This window comes from Stylophora pistillata, chromosome 8 (genome assembly GCF_964205215.1).
Source record: "Stylophora pistillata chromosome 8, jaStyPist1.2, whole genome shotgun sequence".
Lineage (NCBI taxonomy): Eukaryota > Metazoa > Cnidaria > Anthozoa > Scleractinia > Pocilloporidae > Stylophora > Stylophora pistillata.
In genome coordinates this window covers 23,934,177-23,951,273 of record NC_142526.1, presented here as the reverse complement: position 1 = coordinate 23,951,273, position 17,097 = coordinate 23,934,177, and the positions used below count along the sequence as shown (strand labels likewise).

The following is a 17,097-nucleotide window of genomic DNA, read 5'->3' as shown; positions in this document are numbered from 1 at the left end:
TTATAGGGGCTACAATATTGGTGTGCGATTAGTAGAGGACTTCTTGTCTAGATCCAATGTTGGAAGGTGTCATGACTTTCGAGAAACTGCTGATGTTATTGCTAAGGTTTGTTGAATTTCCTCACAGCATTTTTGTTGTTAAAAATATTCCATGGACTTATCCACCTTGATGTGTTGCCCATGTGGAAGTGATGGGGGGATTTTTGGGAACGTCTTCAGTTGTCAGTTCTTAGATCACCAGAGAGCCATTTAACATTGTAGTTTAAAATGTTTTTCATTTCTCGAGACCCACAAAATATTAATGCCACAGAGAGTTGTCTTACGGCTGGTGAAAACTTAGTATTGCTAGTTATTACCAGTGAAATATGGTGTTTCCCAAGCCAGAAAGTTAGCAAGTACATTGGTGTACTGTAATGATGATTGTAGGTCATTGGATGCACCATATTCAGTAATAAAATGATTTAATTTTCGTTACCCCCCATGTTTTGGAAAAAACAAACATCCTTTAGGGGGCTGAAAAGTCAAAATACATGTATTAAGTTAAGATTAAAAAATAGCTCGAAATCTGTCTTTTCCTAGTTAATAAAGGCCAGGGTGTCCAGTTCCTATTTTTTCCTATTTTTTCCTATTTTTTGGGCCCATTCCTATTTTCTCCTATTTTTTAACCAGAACCTCCTATTTTTCCTATTTTTTAGCCAGTAAAGCCAAAATTTGTAATAAAATTGAAAGTGGAATTATAGTTGAATGTGTTTTATAGTGAGGTCATAAAGCACATAGTACATTGACTCTGATGTTCTAATATTAGTTAAAGTAATAGCCACATTTGTTCTACGAAAGCCAGATCACTACAATTCTGTGAAACAGAAATAAAAACATATATTGGTGGCGAGAAAAAGAGAGATAAGCGACAGATATATGGCCTACTTGTCAACGGAATGGACCTCTGTCATTACACAAAACAGGTCAAGTCGAGAGCGGGTGAAAGATTCATTCACGAGGCTTATTCATTCATGTCAGTGTCATTGTATACATATCTATGTATATATGTATACCTTTATTTGCAACTTTCTTTGGATCATATTAATTCCGTCCGTTTGGGGTGAATTGTTAGAGGTACGTTAGCACAGCTTAGCAAAAATCTCATGATCATGCATTCTTTGTCATTGCGAAATAATTAAAAATAATTTTATCAAACTTAGAAGCTGTAGTGTGTGAATCTTATGGCTTGCTATTTACCTAGTCTCCTCTAGGGCATTATCTCAGAGAGCTCTTGGTAAAAAAGTGGAATAAAGCTTACATTTTACTAAGTTATTTAAACTTTTAGGGCAATGTTTGTGTCAGGACTGAACACGGCAAGCTTCTGTTCCGAATAATTAAATTCTAGTCTGGATCCGTTTAACTTGAAGAAGACCATCATTTTATTTATTTATCTATTCTTCAACTTTAAAATATTATGGAACATAAAGTTAAAACTCTTGACAGCCAAAGATAAGAGATGCAAAATTACTCGCTGAAATTATGTGGCCGGCTTACCGAGGCTGCCAAGTAACAAGTTGAAATCTTGAGCGTACTCCACCCGATCGCTCTTGCATTTATACTAAAAAATTAGCTCTAATTGATGTCCTTATTGATGTCCTTCATCGATGAAGACCAGAGAATTACGTCTTGGCAAACAAAAATCAAACATGACTTCATTGAAACCTCGGTCACCTCTTCTTTCCTGTCTTCCTTTTTTCCATCGGCTAGACTTGAATTGTTCAGCGGCAGACGTCTCTTGCGTTAACGAGTAGGCCATATATCTCTCGCTTGTTTCTTTTTTTCTTGCCACCAAGATTTGTTTATATTTCTGTTCACCGAATTGCGGTGAGCTGGCTTTTGTACTCGGTTTCAATGTGAAGTTTGGGCAAACATGTTTGCCGCTTTTCTCCAGCCATCGTCCACTTGTCGAGCTTCTGATGCTTCACAAACCTACAAAATCATCCTGTTTCCTTGAAGATATACGCGTCCTTTTTGATTGCGAACAGCAAATCACCACTAAACATTAAAAGCAGAAGGCATCCCACGTAATTGTATTTAAAACGGAGTTCGTACAAAGCTATTTTAGGTGGAATCCGTGCTTAAACATCTGCAAGTTCTCTGAAAGTCTTTATTTGCAATTTTTGTTTATCCTCCGCCTCGCTTTCATGACTAGGCACCAGTTTTTTCCCGCGTGTCCGCCATTTGTGAATACGGTGTATGAAAATGCCTGGCGGTAGAACAAAGTTTAGCAATGCATGGCTTTCTGCCGTCGATTCCAATGGTCAAAGATTGAGTTCTTGGTGTCGTAAAGGAGTAGATGACTACCATGCTTACTGTAGGTTTTGTGATAGTGAGTTTCTTTGTGACAACTCTGGAAAAGCGCAGATATTGCAACATGCGAGGAAAGCAAAGCATGTTCAGGCTGTTAAACCTGCAAGGGATGAGTCTCAAGGAAAGTTGTTTGTACTGCAGAGTCAACCAAGTGCAGGCATCTCAAACCGTTGTGATCTGCCAGAGCACAGGAGAAGTTCGTCTGGACAGCTGTCCATTATCAATTACAAAAATGCCAGCTTGCAAGCAGAGGTGATTTGGTTAGCAAAGTTGGCGTCATGTAACTTTAGCTTTCGCTCAGTTGACAATCTTGGCAACACATTTAAAGCGATGTTTCCTGACAGCAAGATTGCTTCAAGTTTTTCAATGGGTAGAAGCCGTGCATCCTATGTTATTGGGGAAGGCTTGGGCCCTCACTGCACACAGGTATTATATAAAGTGCAATTTGAATACGCAAATTATGAGTGCATATTTATGTGTGATTCTTGATATCAATGAAAGTTTATGTCAGTATTTCATCTTTTAATTTGGTGTATGAATAAAAAAAGGTAACTTACTATAAGTGTTTGTGTTTCTATCACCAGATAATTGTTGATGATGTAAAGAAGTCAGAACTGCCTTTTTGTTTACACTTTGACGAAACCTCCACCACGCAGGTCAAGAAACAGATGGATCTTACCTTTCGTTACTGGTCCCCGACTCATAATGAAGTCTGGATAAACTTCTATACCTCTTTATTTTTTGGTCATGCAGAGGGTGAAAAGGTGGCTAACCGTATCTTCCAAACAATGTTGAAAGATGACCTTCCAATAACGAAGCTGTGCACTTTGGTAAGAGATGGCCCTAATGTCAATAAAACCATTGTTAGAAAGTTGGAAGGAGCAATCAAAAATGACAACCCAGACTTTAGTGGTTTTATTGACTTAGGAAGTTGTGTTCTTCATAACGTCCATAATGCTTTTGGCAGGGGTTTAGAGGAATATGGGAAAGACATTGAACAGCTTTGTGTGGACATTCACTCCCTTTTCAAGTACAGTGCAGCTAGACGAGAAGACTATCACACTTTACAATCTGCAATGGGTGTGGAGATGCACAATTTCCAAAAGCATACCGAGGTGAGATGGCTTAGTCTGGGCCCTTCTGTGCGAAGAATTTTGGAGCAGTGGGATTGCATCTGCAGCTTTGTGAAGGATCTGGGAAAGGATCCCAAAACAGCTCCTAAGAGTGTTGCTTACAAGAGGGTATCGGCAATGTTAAATGACGAAGAAGGAAAGAAAACAAAGGCACAGTTGGAATTTGTGGGTAATGTTTCACCTGTTTTTGAAGATTTCCTCACCATTTTTCAGAACAGCTGCCCACAGGTTCACCTTTTATATGATAAAATGTCTGAGTTCTTGCGCAAGCTTATGGGTAGATTCCTAAAGAAAGATGCGTATGAGAAGAAGTTTGGTAGTGATCTAGTCAGTATTGACTGCAGTGCAAACAGTCAGCTGCTCGATGCTGATATTGCAATTGGAGAGGCGACCAAGAAGGCTTTAGCCCAAATCAAGCCAGATCGTAGAAAGTCTGTATATCTTGGCATCCGCACATTTTATAGCACATCCCTTACATATCTACAGTCTCATCTACCTCTTCAGAACACTCTCTTAAAAGCATTAGGATGTCTCAATCCTGTCAAGAGAGAAAAGGCAAGTAGTGTGAAGGCAATTGCACTACTGGCTAAAAAATTGCAGCCTCAGTTGGATGTCAGCATTGTTCAAGATGAGTGGCGAGTTTATGCTGTCGATGAAGATGTTGAGCAGTTACACAAAGAGAAACGCGTTGACCATTTTTGGCAAGAAGTATTCAATCTCAAGTCTCTTAATGGGACCGAGCCTCGATATGTTGCTCTTCCAAAAGTAGTAAAATCAGGTCTTATTCTTGCGCAAACAAATGCTGAGTCAGAACGAAGTCTGTCAGTGAATGCCCGCATTGTGACGCAAGAAAGGACACTTCTTGGAGAGAGGACCATTGTTGGCCTTAGATCTGTGAAAGATGCTTTGAAGTTTTATGATCCTGAAAACCTGAGACCGGAAAAATTTGCCCTGACAGATGGTCTTCTAACTGCTGTGCGATCTGCGCACATGCATCATAGACAGCGGCTGGATGAAGAAGAAGCCGAGAAGAAGAGAAAGGAGGTGGATGAGAAATTGAAAGCTGAAGAGGAAGAACGAAGGAAAAGAGACCAGGAGAAGTTAAGAAAAGAGACAAGATCGTTGAGAGATAAAGGAGAGAGGCTAGACAAGAAGGAGCAGGAGGCAATGGATGAAATGCAAACGGCTAATGAGCTACTGTCAGAGGGCACATGTAAGTTGCAGGCTGCTCTATCTTCAGGTTCCAAGGTTGATTCACAAGGTGCAAAAGTTGCATGTCTCATGATTGAAACGGCCAAATCGAATCAGGCAAAGGCAAAGAGGAAGCTTGAAGCAGTAAGGGAGAAGCAAAAGGAGGTTAACATAAACAATCAGAAGTTGCTGGAGAAAGCTCTACCAGCGGATGTTTCTGCTGTACCATTAAAGAAAAGAAAGTCAAAGTAAATGTAAACTGTCATTTTACACCTCTACGCAGGTGCTCTGCCAGCTCAGTAAAGACTAAAATGTTCTTGTGTTAGCAATCATCTGCTGGATTAATGTTGAAGTTATAAACATAATGAAAAGCCAACTTTGTTTCTGAACAAAAGTGAAGGTGAAGCAGTTCAGTTGTTACTTTAAAATTAGGGAAATCAAAGTAAATAAAGTTATGTTGTACAGATTTTTTGATAGATTTATCTCAGTGAGGGATATCAGGAAGATTAAAAATTCAAACCAAAAAACTCGTTTTGTCCTATTTATGTTCACTGCTGTTGATCGACTAAAGTGGTGAATCGGGGATAGCAGCTGGCGTGTGGGGAGGCTACCTTTGTTGACGAAAGTACTATTGATTTTCCTATTTTTCTCCTATTTTTTAGTGCAAAGTTTCCTATTTTTCCTATTTTCTCAATCCTGAAATTCCTATTTTCCTATTTTTTTGGGCAACCATGCCGCTGGACACCCTGAAAGGCTGATAGTTTCTAAAGAAACTGTTTGGGGCTGCGTCAGTGGGGTAACGAAATAATTTGAATATATCAACAAAGTTGAAATGGTAAATTGACCACTGTTATGATTATAAAAGCTGACGTTTTGAGCGTTAGCCCTTCGTCTGAGCGAATAGAGGAATTGTGGGTTGTGTGTGCTTTTAAAGGCAGAAAAAGGAGCTACGTGATTGGTGGGAACATGGCAATGAGAAAAACACAAATAAATTAGTGGAATGAAAAGCGTTCGTTGATACCTGCTCATCTTTCAAACTGGCAGTCTAAATCTCACAGGTATCAACGAACGCTTTTCATTCCACTCATTTTTCGTGTTTTTCTCATTGCCATGTTCCCACCAATCATGTAGCTCCTTTTTCTGCCTTTAAAAGCACACACAACCCAAAATTCCTCTATTCACTCCGACGAAGGGCTAACGCTCAAAACGTCAGCTTTTATAATTGTAATGGTGGTTAATTTACCATTTCAACTCTGTTGATATATTCAAATTATTGTCGTAGTTAATTTTGCACATGTTGATGAAAATTCTGCTTCATGGGGATTAAATCATCAAGGAAAGCAGTTACTGTGTATTTTTGCCTCCATGCATCTTTGTATTCAACAACTGTCTCTTTTGAAATTCAATTTTAAAATTTGCTTAATTTCTTGACCTGATGAATTTTTTTTTTAAATTTTTTTTGGTTTCTCAACAGTTGGGGTTTAAAATGTTCCTTGGTATTTCACCAGTCGTAACAAACTGGAGTGCAGCATCAGATGAATTTTCCTTGATACTGGACAACAACCCCATGGCAGAGTTTGCTGAGTTGCCAGAGGGACACGAAGGACTTCTTTTCTCCAACATACTCTGTGGTGTCCTGAGGGGAGCTCTTGAAATGGTAAGAATCAAAGGGGTGTTAAAATGTCCTTACAAACAGGAGGATCCAACTTTACCACTGTATTAAAACTTACCTGCAAATTTGTGAACACTACTTACATGTGCAATAAATGGTACCACTGCAACCATACCAGTCAGTTTCAACAAACTAGAATTACAATTTTAAATGAAATGAACTTCATTTGACATGTGGATGAAAATCCAGTAAAACAATGATCCTTCCAAGTGAGGAGCAATTTTAACAATTGCAGGAAGCATGAAAAAAATTCAAGCTTTGATCGGATTTTGAACTTGGTGGCTTCTAGTTGGGTTCTACTTCCTTCTGAGCTATGATAATTTCTTTACTTGATTTTCACGTGTGGTTCTGTAGCTCAATATTGTTAACCCTTTCACTCACAAGATCTGATCGTTAATTCTCCCCTCTGGCTAGTACACGGTTCTTTGTAAGTTAGTAACAAGAATCAGGTACTGGATCAAGATGACAACTTCTACCGTACTGAGTTAACCACCTCCTGGTTAGCTCAATTGGTATAGCGCCGGACTGTTGTGTGGGAGGTCGAGGGTTCAAGCCCCTGCCGGACCAACACTCAGGGTCATAAAATAAGTGAGGAGAATGTGCTACCTTTCTATACACCGTATGCAAATATGGCGTCCAATTTGAATTGCCATTGTTCTGGACTGACTAGCCTCGTCTTCACGTGGAAATACAAAAGGATTATTACATGTGCGAGAGGCTAGTCAGTCCAGAACAATGGCAACTCAAATTGGACGCAACATTTGCATTCGGTGTATATAATATCAAGAAATGGATAGATATTCTAGTCTTCTCGGATAAGGACGAATAAACCGTAGACCCCGTCTCCTGCAGGGTTAGGGGTAGGAGACTTTAATTTCCCACGCACGAGATTACTGTTTGGTGGATGTCCTTCCCTGGGATGGGATGGGTGGGTATATCTGCCGAGATGGGCTGTATAGCCCTTTGCAGATTAAAACATTGACTAAAACCTCATTTAATCGCTGTAGTGCCTTGTCTGTCTCTCCTCACTCCTCAAATACTTGACGTGATCGAATTTAATGGCCCATTAATAGATGATAGCTGAAAATTGAAATTAATATTTCTCTCTCTCAGGTACAAATGGAAGTTGATGTCTGGTTTGTTCATGATTCGTTGAGAGGTGACGAGACGACAGAAATTAGACTCAAATTTATAAAGAAGTTAGAAGATGCTCTCCCTGCTGGCGAGGACTAATACTACAATGTGGTCCGTGTAAAGCACTCTGTATAGGAGAGATTTTAAGCTAAAAAAACCCAAATAACAATTGTCTGCCACTGAAATATCACGCAATACTACGTGCATTAGGAGGCGTTGCATGACGTCGTGGATGACTGCAAGAGATTTCGAATAGGGTATTTTTAGCGACTTTCTTTCGAGAAGTTTTTGGAAAACCGAAGGAACTGAAGTCGTCAGTTGATTACCTATTTTGATGTTAAATTGTAAACTACCTTTATTTTATTCAACACACTGTGCAATACATCAGAAAACACATCATTTCTCATACACGTAAAAAATTTCTTTTTTTTCTGAGCACGAAGTCAAGGTGAAATACTGATTGGTAGAAATATTTGTATGATTTGAAATTATTTTGGTCAAATAGGAATTCTTTTAGAAATTAGCTTGTTGTGAGCAGATGGTCAAAGAGAGGGAAAATAAAGAAAAAAAAAAAACACGAGAAACAACTCATTTAGGCCGCTAAAACGCTTTCTATTAGTGAAGAATGTTCCACGACGTCACTGTTGCGTGCTGTAAGGCATTGAATGTTAAACAGCGTAATTAGCGTAACTCTGTTCTATCTTGTCACTTTTCCGTAACCATAGATACACTGCACTAGTATACGCAGCGTTATCTATTATGACATATGCCTCTGATTAAAGAGGAAGAGCAACTTTTATTAGACATCTTTCGGAAAATTTCAGATGGTAAGGATCCTTCTCCCTCCTAACAGAAAAAAAAGATGAAAAACATGCAAACCGTATCTATTTTTAAGACTATCGATCTTTCTAAGAAAGTAGCTTAAGAAGTAACAAAATTAAGACACCACCTGGGGCCCTCCGGAATTTTCGACGATTGTTGTCACAAACATCCGTTTTCTTTGTCAGGTGGTGTAGGGAAGTTTCCAAAGATGTTCGAAAGACAGGGATATAGACATTTCTAGAACAAATTAACGTTAATTCTTGAAAAAGTTTGAATTTTCCATTAACTAATCCTTTAAAAGAATGTGAATTTAACTGTTTCCGGGAGATATGACAGGTAAATGCTTGTCTAATATAATATATCTACTGTGTATTAGGTAGAAAACTTGACTCTTTCATAAGAAGCTATTTAGAGAAGAAAATAAGGCACTGAAATCAAATTTAAATACTTTCGCATCTGTTTGTGCCGTAAGACCAATCTTTGTCTTTTCCGTTGTTGTTTTGAACAGTTGTGCACAAAATGTTTTCTTCCAATTGTGTTAGCGCTCTTTGTAACTGCTGCACAGCCCTTTTTCTTGCCAAGCGGATGCTTTCGGCTCGATTTGCTTCGATGCCATCTAATTCGATTAAAAGACGCGTTAGATTTTCTTCAATGGCTAGGTACGCCTTAGTCTTGCTATTGTCTGTGAAACCAAGTACTTCCTTCTCCAGCTTTTCTGCTTTCTTGAGAATATTTTGAATTGTTAACAACTTATCTTTGCTCTCATTTTCAATTGAAAATTCCAGTGGTAATGATTCTGCCCCGTGAAGCTCTTCGCCTTTGTCTGTGTATTCTTTAGTGCATTCTTCGCTTTGTTCAGTATTGGTTTTGTCGTTGGTGATTTCCTCCCTAACTTCTTCACTGTAGTTGAAATTAGATTCCCCCAAAGCATCTTGGCCCTTAACCAAATCCTCATCTACATAGTTTTTCTTTTCGTCAACACCAACAGCGCCGGCGTTATCAATGTTGAGTACAGTGTAATCATCCTCTTCCTTACCAGTTTCTTCTTTATCTTGAACGCTTTCTAATCCGCAAGCATCTTTTATTTTTCCATCTGCCTCAATCACTTTATTTTCTCGTAGACTCCCCTCTTCGCCTTCATCATTTCCATCTTTTACTTTCTCGTCGACTTCAACCTGAATGGGTATACTGAAAGACGTCTTGAGTAGAGAGATTTTGCCCATCTTTGGAGCAGAGGGCAAAGTTTCCCGTAGACTTCTAGCACTATACGTGTTTCTTCTTCCAAGTCTTACAGGAAGAGCTGACCTCGACGAGTAATGATCTTCAAACGCCTTCTGCAAATCTCCAACAAATGGATTTTCCCTGAAAAAACGTCTTCTTTGTTCCTTTCGTTCAGTGTGATTTGGTTGCTCACAGGACTCATCTTCATTCGGTTTTTGAACTCGTTGGAAACTTTCAGGCAAACTACATTTCCACAATTTGTATTGCTGATTCTGGTTGTTTCCATTTTTCCTTTGTGTCGATGAATCATCGGTGGTTTGTGTGTTTTCGTGTGCTGATCTTTCTGTAGAAGCCTCGCGCTGGTTTGAAGTAGTTTCCACGACCAATTTTAATTTCGGTCCGTTGGGCAAACTTAAGGATCGCGAGAAAATGCGGGGTTTTCCCTGCTTGAACTCGGGGTGAACTGTTACCGGGATCTCCCTGCTCATCGTTAAGTCTCGTCACGAGTAACTCAGTCATCAAAAAGGACTTAGTGGCAATTGAAAAGACATAGGGACCAGAGATGAATGAATTCCAGGAGAGGAGGGATTTAAAGAATGGAAAACAAATGCTCGTGATATTGACCATGTTGATTTGCTACTTGAACTTGGTCACGCACACGCAAGTTCACGCCAGGCGCACGCGCGAACATCGCTCTCGTCAGTACGAGAAAAGTTTATAAGTAGGTGCGAGTATTTGCATCAAATAAAACTGCTTCTGATTCTTTATACTCCAATTTAAGGACCATTTTCTCAGCTTAGAATTTCCGTGCTCAACAGAATCTAGAAAACCGTCGATTCATAATTTACAGTTTCTGATACGCATGGATCTTTCCAGAACATTCGATCACTCAACATTGTCAAAATGTTTGCGGCAATGAGATTACCGCGATTTCAAACGTCGTGTGGGTTGACAGAGACTACTTTCGACATTGTCAACACAGCACGATATGGTTTGATATTGTCAATAGAAGACTTGATGATTTTACATTTGCACATTGCTCTCCAATCCGGTATTCGTAATTTTCCTTTTTATAACCCCCAGACCTAGAGAGAGTTCGGCCACCTGATAAGGCAAATTTCATATCTCGTGCCGCAAATTCTAAACTTTTCGCGGAGGCCTGATCGAGTCCTGATTCTTTCCTCCGTTCACACGGAGTTATGAAGTAACGAATAATATCACCTAATTTTTGAACGAATAATATATTGCTCCTAAAATAATAGTTACTGCTCTATCGACTTCGTATTGTCGCTCTTTTCTTTGTATCTTAAGGTTTTTTTGAAAAAGTGTTGTCCTTTTTTTTTTATGTAATATACTTTCTGCTATCGATAGCGCCCCCTCCAACGGCGGTGGCTTGCATCCGCCGAGAATGCGCCCCCGCAGGCTACGTCTGCCAGTCCCCCTCCCCGCCCCCAGTTTTTTTTTCTAAATCTGTTGAGAAAGCGTGGGGGCTAAACAAGGTTGAATTGTAAAAAATCCCACGATCCCGATTAACATTAAATTTCCATATCAATTCAACGCTTTGAAAGAGCAGGAAACTGCGAAAGACGGGAGCTCGAAGAAAATAACTTCTTCTGAATTGAAAAAGTGACGATGGCCTTTGAAACCGTGACGAACTACACTGGACTCCAGTCTTTCTATCTCGCGCGGTCATAATGGAGTTGTTAGAAGTTTCTAGCACGGTTTAACAAAAAGATCTATGCTGTTAATTTTCATCGTCAACGTCACGATTTTATTCTAATTTATCCCGACTAAAGGTCTGGACCCATCTGAACCATAAAACTTTATGTAGCCGGATCGAAAACAACGAGGAGTGAATAGTTCTGCAGTCGGCGACAAAACAATGGGGAAAGATTATTACAAGATCTTGGATATTCCACGCAACGCAAGCGAAGACGAGGTCAGGAAAGCCTACCGAAAGATGGCTTTGAAGTATCATCCAGACAAAAACAAAAGCACTGGAGCAGAAGACCAGTTCAAAGAAATAGCAGAAGCTTACGAAGTCCTCAGCGACCCCCAGAAAAGGGAGATATTTGATAAGTACGGCGAAGAAGGCTTGAAAGGAACGGGCAAACCTCAAGCGAGTGCGACCGAGTTTAATTTTCAAATGCCGCCTGGATTTACAGCTTTTACTTTCCATGGAGACCCGATGTCCACGTTCTCAAGAGTTTTTGGACGAGACGATCCCTTTAGAGGTGGGTCTCCAGCGTTAAAATGTCGAGATAATATCTAAGGTTAAATATCGCTTGAAGTTTTTCATGCTAATTCGATCAATATAACAGTACAGAAAAGTTTTGTTCGATGCGACACTATGAAAGGCCTTCCTCGGTTGTATTGGACCTCATTACACCAGTCATATTTAAAGTAGTACGCTATTTTGCACATAGACGTTCGTTGAAATGGCTGAATTTTTTGGTTACATCCACAACATTGAGTGCGGGGACCATATTTTTGCCAAGATGTAACGTCAGTTTTCTAAATAATTAAAAGTGGTTTTTGTTGATTTCGGTTTCCCTTCCTACTATAATATGATCGTTGAACCATTAGAAATTAGCTGTATTAGTTACTTTATTTGTTATCGTGTGACAATTAAATTTATAGACTTGTGGTTGGTGGAGGAAAATGATACAATTAAAAAAAGCCCATTGTTGTGAAACAGATGAATTGCTAATGTCAACAAAGAGGGCAATCACACAGAAATCAGAGAACTTTCTGGAGTGTCTACAATTTTATTAAGTTCGGGAAGTATTCAGCGGATTTAGTTTAAACAATATCCTTTGCTGAAAAATAATTGAAATTTACTGGGAAAAAAATGTCACTTTTTGGTCTGAGTTTGAAAAATAGGAAACAGCTGGAATAAACTAGACCATTTTAAATCAGGGAAGTATTCAAAGAAGTTATTTCGAACATCATCGTATGCTGGAAAGTTACTGAAGATTTTTCCTTTTGAACAAAATGTCCCTTTGTGGTCTAGATTACCTTGCAAAGTAGAAATCAATCAGTGAAGAATCTAGAACATTCTGTTTTGTTTGCCAACTTTATAAAAACAAATGTTCAAACGTTGTCAGGGTTTTTCTCAATAGATAAAAATATACCACATTTTCATGCTACGGCTCAAGAGTTTACTCATCCATGTCCCAATTTCTTTAATGTGGTATTAACAGGGTCAAATATTCACCGTTTAATACACAAAATGAGAACAACCCTTTCTAGCAATGTGTAGACATTTTCTAGAAAGTTAATTTTGTAATAGTGATTATTATTAATGGTTCAAAATAATCCAGGTCCGTCCATTATGACATTTAAGATGTTTGTTTCTCATGTCTGAATGATTTTTCTGGAAGATTTCTAAGTTAAGAACAGCTTATTGTTTAATATATAGGAATGATTTGAATCAATTTCTTCATTTACACTGTTTTGCATCTTCTGAAAAAGAATAAAGGATGATTGTTGGGTTGTCCAAATTGCTAATGTTTGTTTTCTGGCAGTCTGAGGGTCATTTATGTCAGTGTGCAAAATAAATAGTTTTCAGGTCTTTCCAGGTGGTTCTTTGATGGGGAAGTACACTCTAGAAACCATGTAATTATGGTTTCTGTTAGGTAACAGAAATTCCAAAAAGGATCTCAACCATGCAAAATTATCCCGAAATGTGATTATACTTGATCTCAGACACATCCATTTTGAAAGAGTGTAGCTGATTTGCCAAGTAACATAAATGGCAGCATCTGTAGTAGTAGTAAAATATATTTAAGAAAATGTTATGTAAGGTTATTTATTACATGACTCGGGCAGTCAGAGGGCCAATAACTAAAATCAACCAATCAAAATGCTCTATTGCCGGTCCAATGTTCTCTAAGTATTGGACCGGGCACTGTCCCGAATGGTCCCGAATGATACCGCACTTGTGTCCCTTTGAACTTCAGTCGTATAATAAATCTCTTATTAACCAAGCTTGCTCGGGACTGTACTGGAAGAATATCGGCCCTCGGTCTTTTTTGTACGGACCTCGCTACACTTGGTCTGTACTGTCAAGACCTCGGGCCGATATTCTCCCAGTACGGCCCTCGAGCTTGGTTAATAAGATATATGTTCCTCCTTAGATTCTCAAAATTCAGTCAACGTGACAGACATAATTTCACAAATACTACTTAATTGCTGTGATTAAAGGTACATTCTGGAGCATACTTTTCTTTTAAATTGGAGGGAAGCAAATTGTTAGCCATGTGGTTCCAAGTAGAAGTTTCTTTCCCCATCAAAGATATTCAAGTTACTTGTCATAGAATTGGCACTTTTCTTGACTGAGAAATTTGCTATAATTGTGCTTTCTTGGCTTTTCAAATGGTGTGCCATCTAAAGTTGAGCAAACAATGTTTTTGTTATTCTTCTGATGATCAAATGCAGGGTTTTAATAGAAGTCATATGTTTTTATGAAGAGGCATGTATCTGTTGCAGGTAAATATTAAATTCAGGTAAAAAATATTAACCTAGGTTGAATTTCAATTGTCTTTGTCTCCGAGCCCTAACTGTGAATAATTAGGGCTCGGAGACGAAGGAAATTGAAATTCAACCTAGATTAAAATTTTTTTACCTGAATTTACTTTTTACCTGCAACCTATCCATTAGTTTCAACCAGTAGATTGTGATCCAAGTTGTTGGCTTCTACTCTTATTGTTTGTCCTTGCAATGTTCAGTCCCTTCACTCCCAAGATCTTATTAGTAATTCTCTTAACTGACTGCCATACAATTGTTATGAAATTAGTTTGAGAATTTGATATTTGATCAACTAATAATCCCCTTATTGATATTTTTCTTTGTTCTTGTTACTTGTCTGCTTGATATTGTGATGTTATTGTAAGTAGAAATTCTGTCTTAGTCATTCATGGGAGTTAAAAGGTTTAAGGCAGTGTTTAATTTTTGAAACTCGCATTTCAGTCGGGATTTAATTGATATATATATTTTTTAAGAAATATACATTACACCTTATGCTCAAGCAATCGAGAAATTTTTCTGTATTTACATAGCTTCATGCATATCAGATATTTTATAAGTAAACAATGATTAATATTTTTGTTTAGTATAATTTCAGAGCTGAGCAAAGAGTTTCCAGCAATCTGATTGGTCGAGTGGTTCCTTATATGATGCTTTATAAACCACTCTATGCGGTTATTATAAAAAGTTAAAATAAAATGTTAATAAATGTTACTCAGGTTAGGCGAATATTGTCGAATAATCCCTGAGACAAAGTTGAGGGGATTATTCGACGATATTCGTGAACCAAACCTGAGGTGAATAATTGTTAATTATGAGTGCATAACTAATGGGTTCTCTCTCTCTCTACCAGGAATGTTCGATCATGGTTTTGGCATGTCAGGTGGAGCATTTGAAGGAGGAAATTTTTCAGATATGGGTGGGTTCCATTCCAGCTTTCATCATCAGAGTCACCCTGGCTTCAGTCGACAGAGATCATCATCCTTTGAAGATATGCATTCATTTGCTCGTAAAAAGGCTCAGGATCCTCCAATAGAGAAATACCTCATGGTAACTCTAGAGGAGCTGCTAATGGGAACTACCAAAAAACTGAAGATCATCAAAAAGGTTTTGAATCAAGACAGAGTGACAACTCACCCAGAAGAAAAAATTCTTACTATTGATGTTAAAAAGGGGTGGAAGGAAGGAACAAAAATCACTTTCCCAGAAGAAGGGGACCAAAAACCAAGCACTGTTCCTGCTGATGTTGTTTTCACTATCAAGGACAAGGCACATGTTAATTTCAAACGAGATCATGATAATAACATTTTGTATACTGCTCCCTTATCTCTTAGAGATGCCTTAACTGGTCATACTACAGGTTCAATGGTACCAGTTCCCACATTAGATGGACGGACCATCAATATTCCGTTAAACAGTATTATTAAACCTGGGGCAAAACGCCGCATTAAAGGCGAAGGTCTGCCACTACCCAAGAGGCTTAATCAACGAGCTGACATGATGGTGGAATTTGATGTTGTGTTTCCAACACAACTTTCCACATCAAACATTAATTTATTAAAGAATGCTTTACCTGAGTGAGACTAGAAAACTTATTTATGAGTTTTTAGTTATTATTCAAATTTCACCAGGAGTGGTTGAATGGTGCAAAAGTGCTCTTTTAAGAGAACTGTTTCCCTATGTTCTTTTCATGAGAAACTGAAATGTTCTAAAATATTTCATTCAATGTTTTTTTTCCAATGGGAAGGAATGACACAAAAGGTGTTACATTAAGTTTTAAAGGGTGACGAAGAACTGTTCAAGTTTGAATTTGTGTCAAATTTCACTGCGATTAGGTAGATGATGTTCCTTCATGATAAATGTTTTCAACATTTGCATCACTAGAATAGTAAGGGTAGCTAATTATTTCAGTCTCCCCATAATTAGTGTCAGCTAAGGATTAATGGGAATAGAGTGATCATCAAGTAGTTCTGATTGTTTGAGACTGTTTTATCTCGCTTCCAAATTCTGCAGTCTTAATTGAATACACTTTGTACTATGTCTTTACTTAGTGAGAGGGAGGAAAACTGACCGCTGAAAATTTGAAGTTCAATTAATTAGGTCACAAATTGGACAAAAATTGTTATCGTATGATTCATTTTTAAGCTGTTAGTGTGAATGATTTCACCCTCAACATAAATTCAGATGTGATGTCAGTGACAGAGAAAAAAAACCCCAGGCTGTTAGTGTTTATGTGCAGTTTGTAAATAGGTGTAAATATGTTTGTTTGGAACTTTGGATTGATATTAAATTATGCTTTGTTGCTATCCTGCCAGAGTCAATGTAAAGCAAGTTGAGCAGAGTCCATATGGTAGGGAATCTAAAATTAAAGTAATAATTACAACTTGTTTGGTCTTTGGGTAAACACAACAAAATATTCATCATTCTTTTTCAACTTGAGTCAGATGTAAGTATTGTATATTTTCTTAACTTATTAGTAAAATAAAACATACACAGTTCAATTAATTTTTGTTTTAATTATTATCTTGGTCCATTTCAGTGGAAGATGATCAGATTAAATGATTTTCCTATGAGACTCCCTGGAAAAAAAGGGATGGGGATGCTTACTGGAAAATTTAAAATGAGGTTGCCTGTAGAGGAAACCATTCCAGGCACGATCCAACTGCTAAAAGTAACCTCTTTTTTTTTTTTTTTTTTTTATGTGAAAGGGCTACTGTGACAGTATAGATTTTGTGCCCAAGTCTGCAATTTTCCTTGTCCTTAAGACCAGGAACTGAATTTCTGCTCTAAGATATGTTCCCAGCTAGGATTCTTGGTTTTCCATCTGGACATCTAGTGACACCAGAATCTGTTTTTTCCTTCCATGCCTATGGGAGAAGGGAAACCTACCCTTTGATATGGAATCAGCTTTCCCCAGTTGATCAACAGTGCTTTGGGACAGGGTAGAGTTTTAGCCCTTTTTCTACCAGGTGACCAGTTAGTAATTTCTTCCAAAAACGAGATTAAAACATGATGGGAGGAAAGAAAATTGTCTGATATGACACCAAA

At 38.2% G+C, this 17,097-nt stretch overlaps 4 protein-coding genes across 4 annotated transcripts in view; 3 read left to right on the top strand and 1 right to left on the bottom strand.

Annotated features, from left to right (window-relative positions):
* The window catches only part of LOC111342057 (trafficking protein particle complex subunit 3), a 10,641-nt gene extending 2,358 nt beyond the window's left edge, over positions 1-8,283 (top strand). The window contains exons 3-5 of the mRNA XM_022949091.2: positions 7-106; positions 6,148-6,330; positions 7,459-8,283. Coding sequence (XP_022804826.1) covers positions 7-106; positions 6,148-6,330; positions 7,459-7,578 — 403 coding nt within the window. The 3' untranslated portion in view covers positions 7,579-8,283. The remainder of the gene's footprint in view (positions 1-6; positions 107-6,147; positions 6,331-7,458) is intronic.
* Positions 563-5,140, top strand: LOC148725597 (uncharacterized). The gene is made up of 2 exons (XM_088729342.1): positions 563-2,775; positions 2,934-5,140. The coding sequence occupies exons 1-2, from the start codon at positions 2,236-2,238 to the stop codon at positions 4,923-4,925; spliced, it is 2,532 nt and encodes an 843-aa protein (XP_088585468.1). The 5' UTR covers positions 563-2,235; the 3' UTR covers positions 4,926-5,140.
* Positions 8,256-10,252, bottom strand: LOC148725596 (uncharacterized). Its single transcript, XM_088729345.1, has one exon. It carries the CDS (start codon positions 10,008-10,010, stop codon positions 8,742-8,744), a length of 1,269 nt encoding a protein of 422 aa, XP_088585471.1. The 5' UTR covers positions 10,011-10,252; the 3' UTR covers positions 8,256-8,741.
* Positions 10,253-11,093: 841 nt separating this feature from the next.
* Positions 11,094-16,554, top strand: LOC111342061 (dnaJ homolog subfamily B member 4). The gene is made up of 2 exons (XM_022949095.2): positions 11,094-11,756; positions 14,903-16,554. Exons 1-2 carry the CDS (start codon positions 11,405-11,407, stop codon positions 15,628-15,630), a joined length of 1,080 nt encoding a protein of 359 aa, XP_022804830.1. The 5' UTR covers positions 11,094-11,404; the 3' UTR covers positions 15,631-16,554.
* Positions 16,555-17,097: the final 543 nt, after the last annotated feature.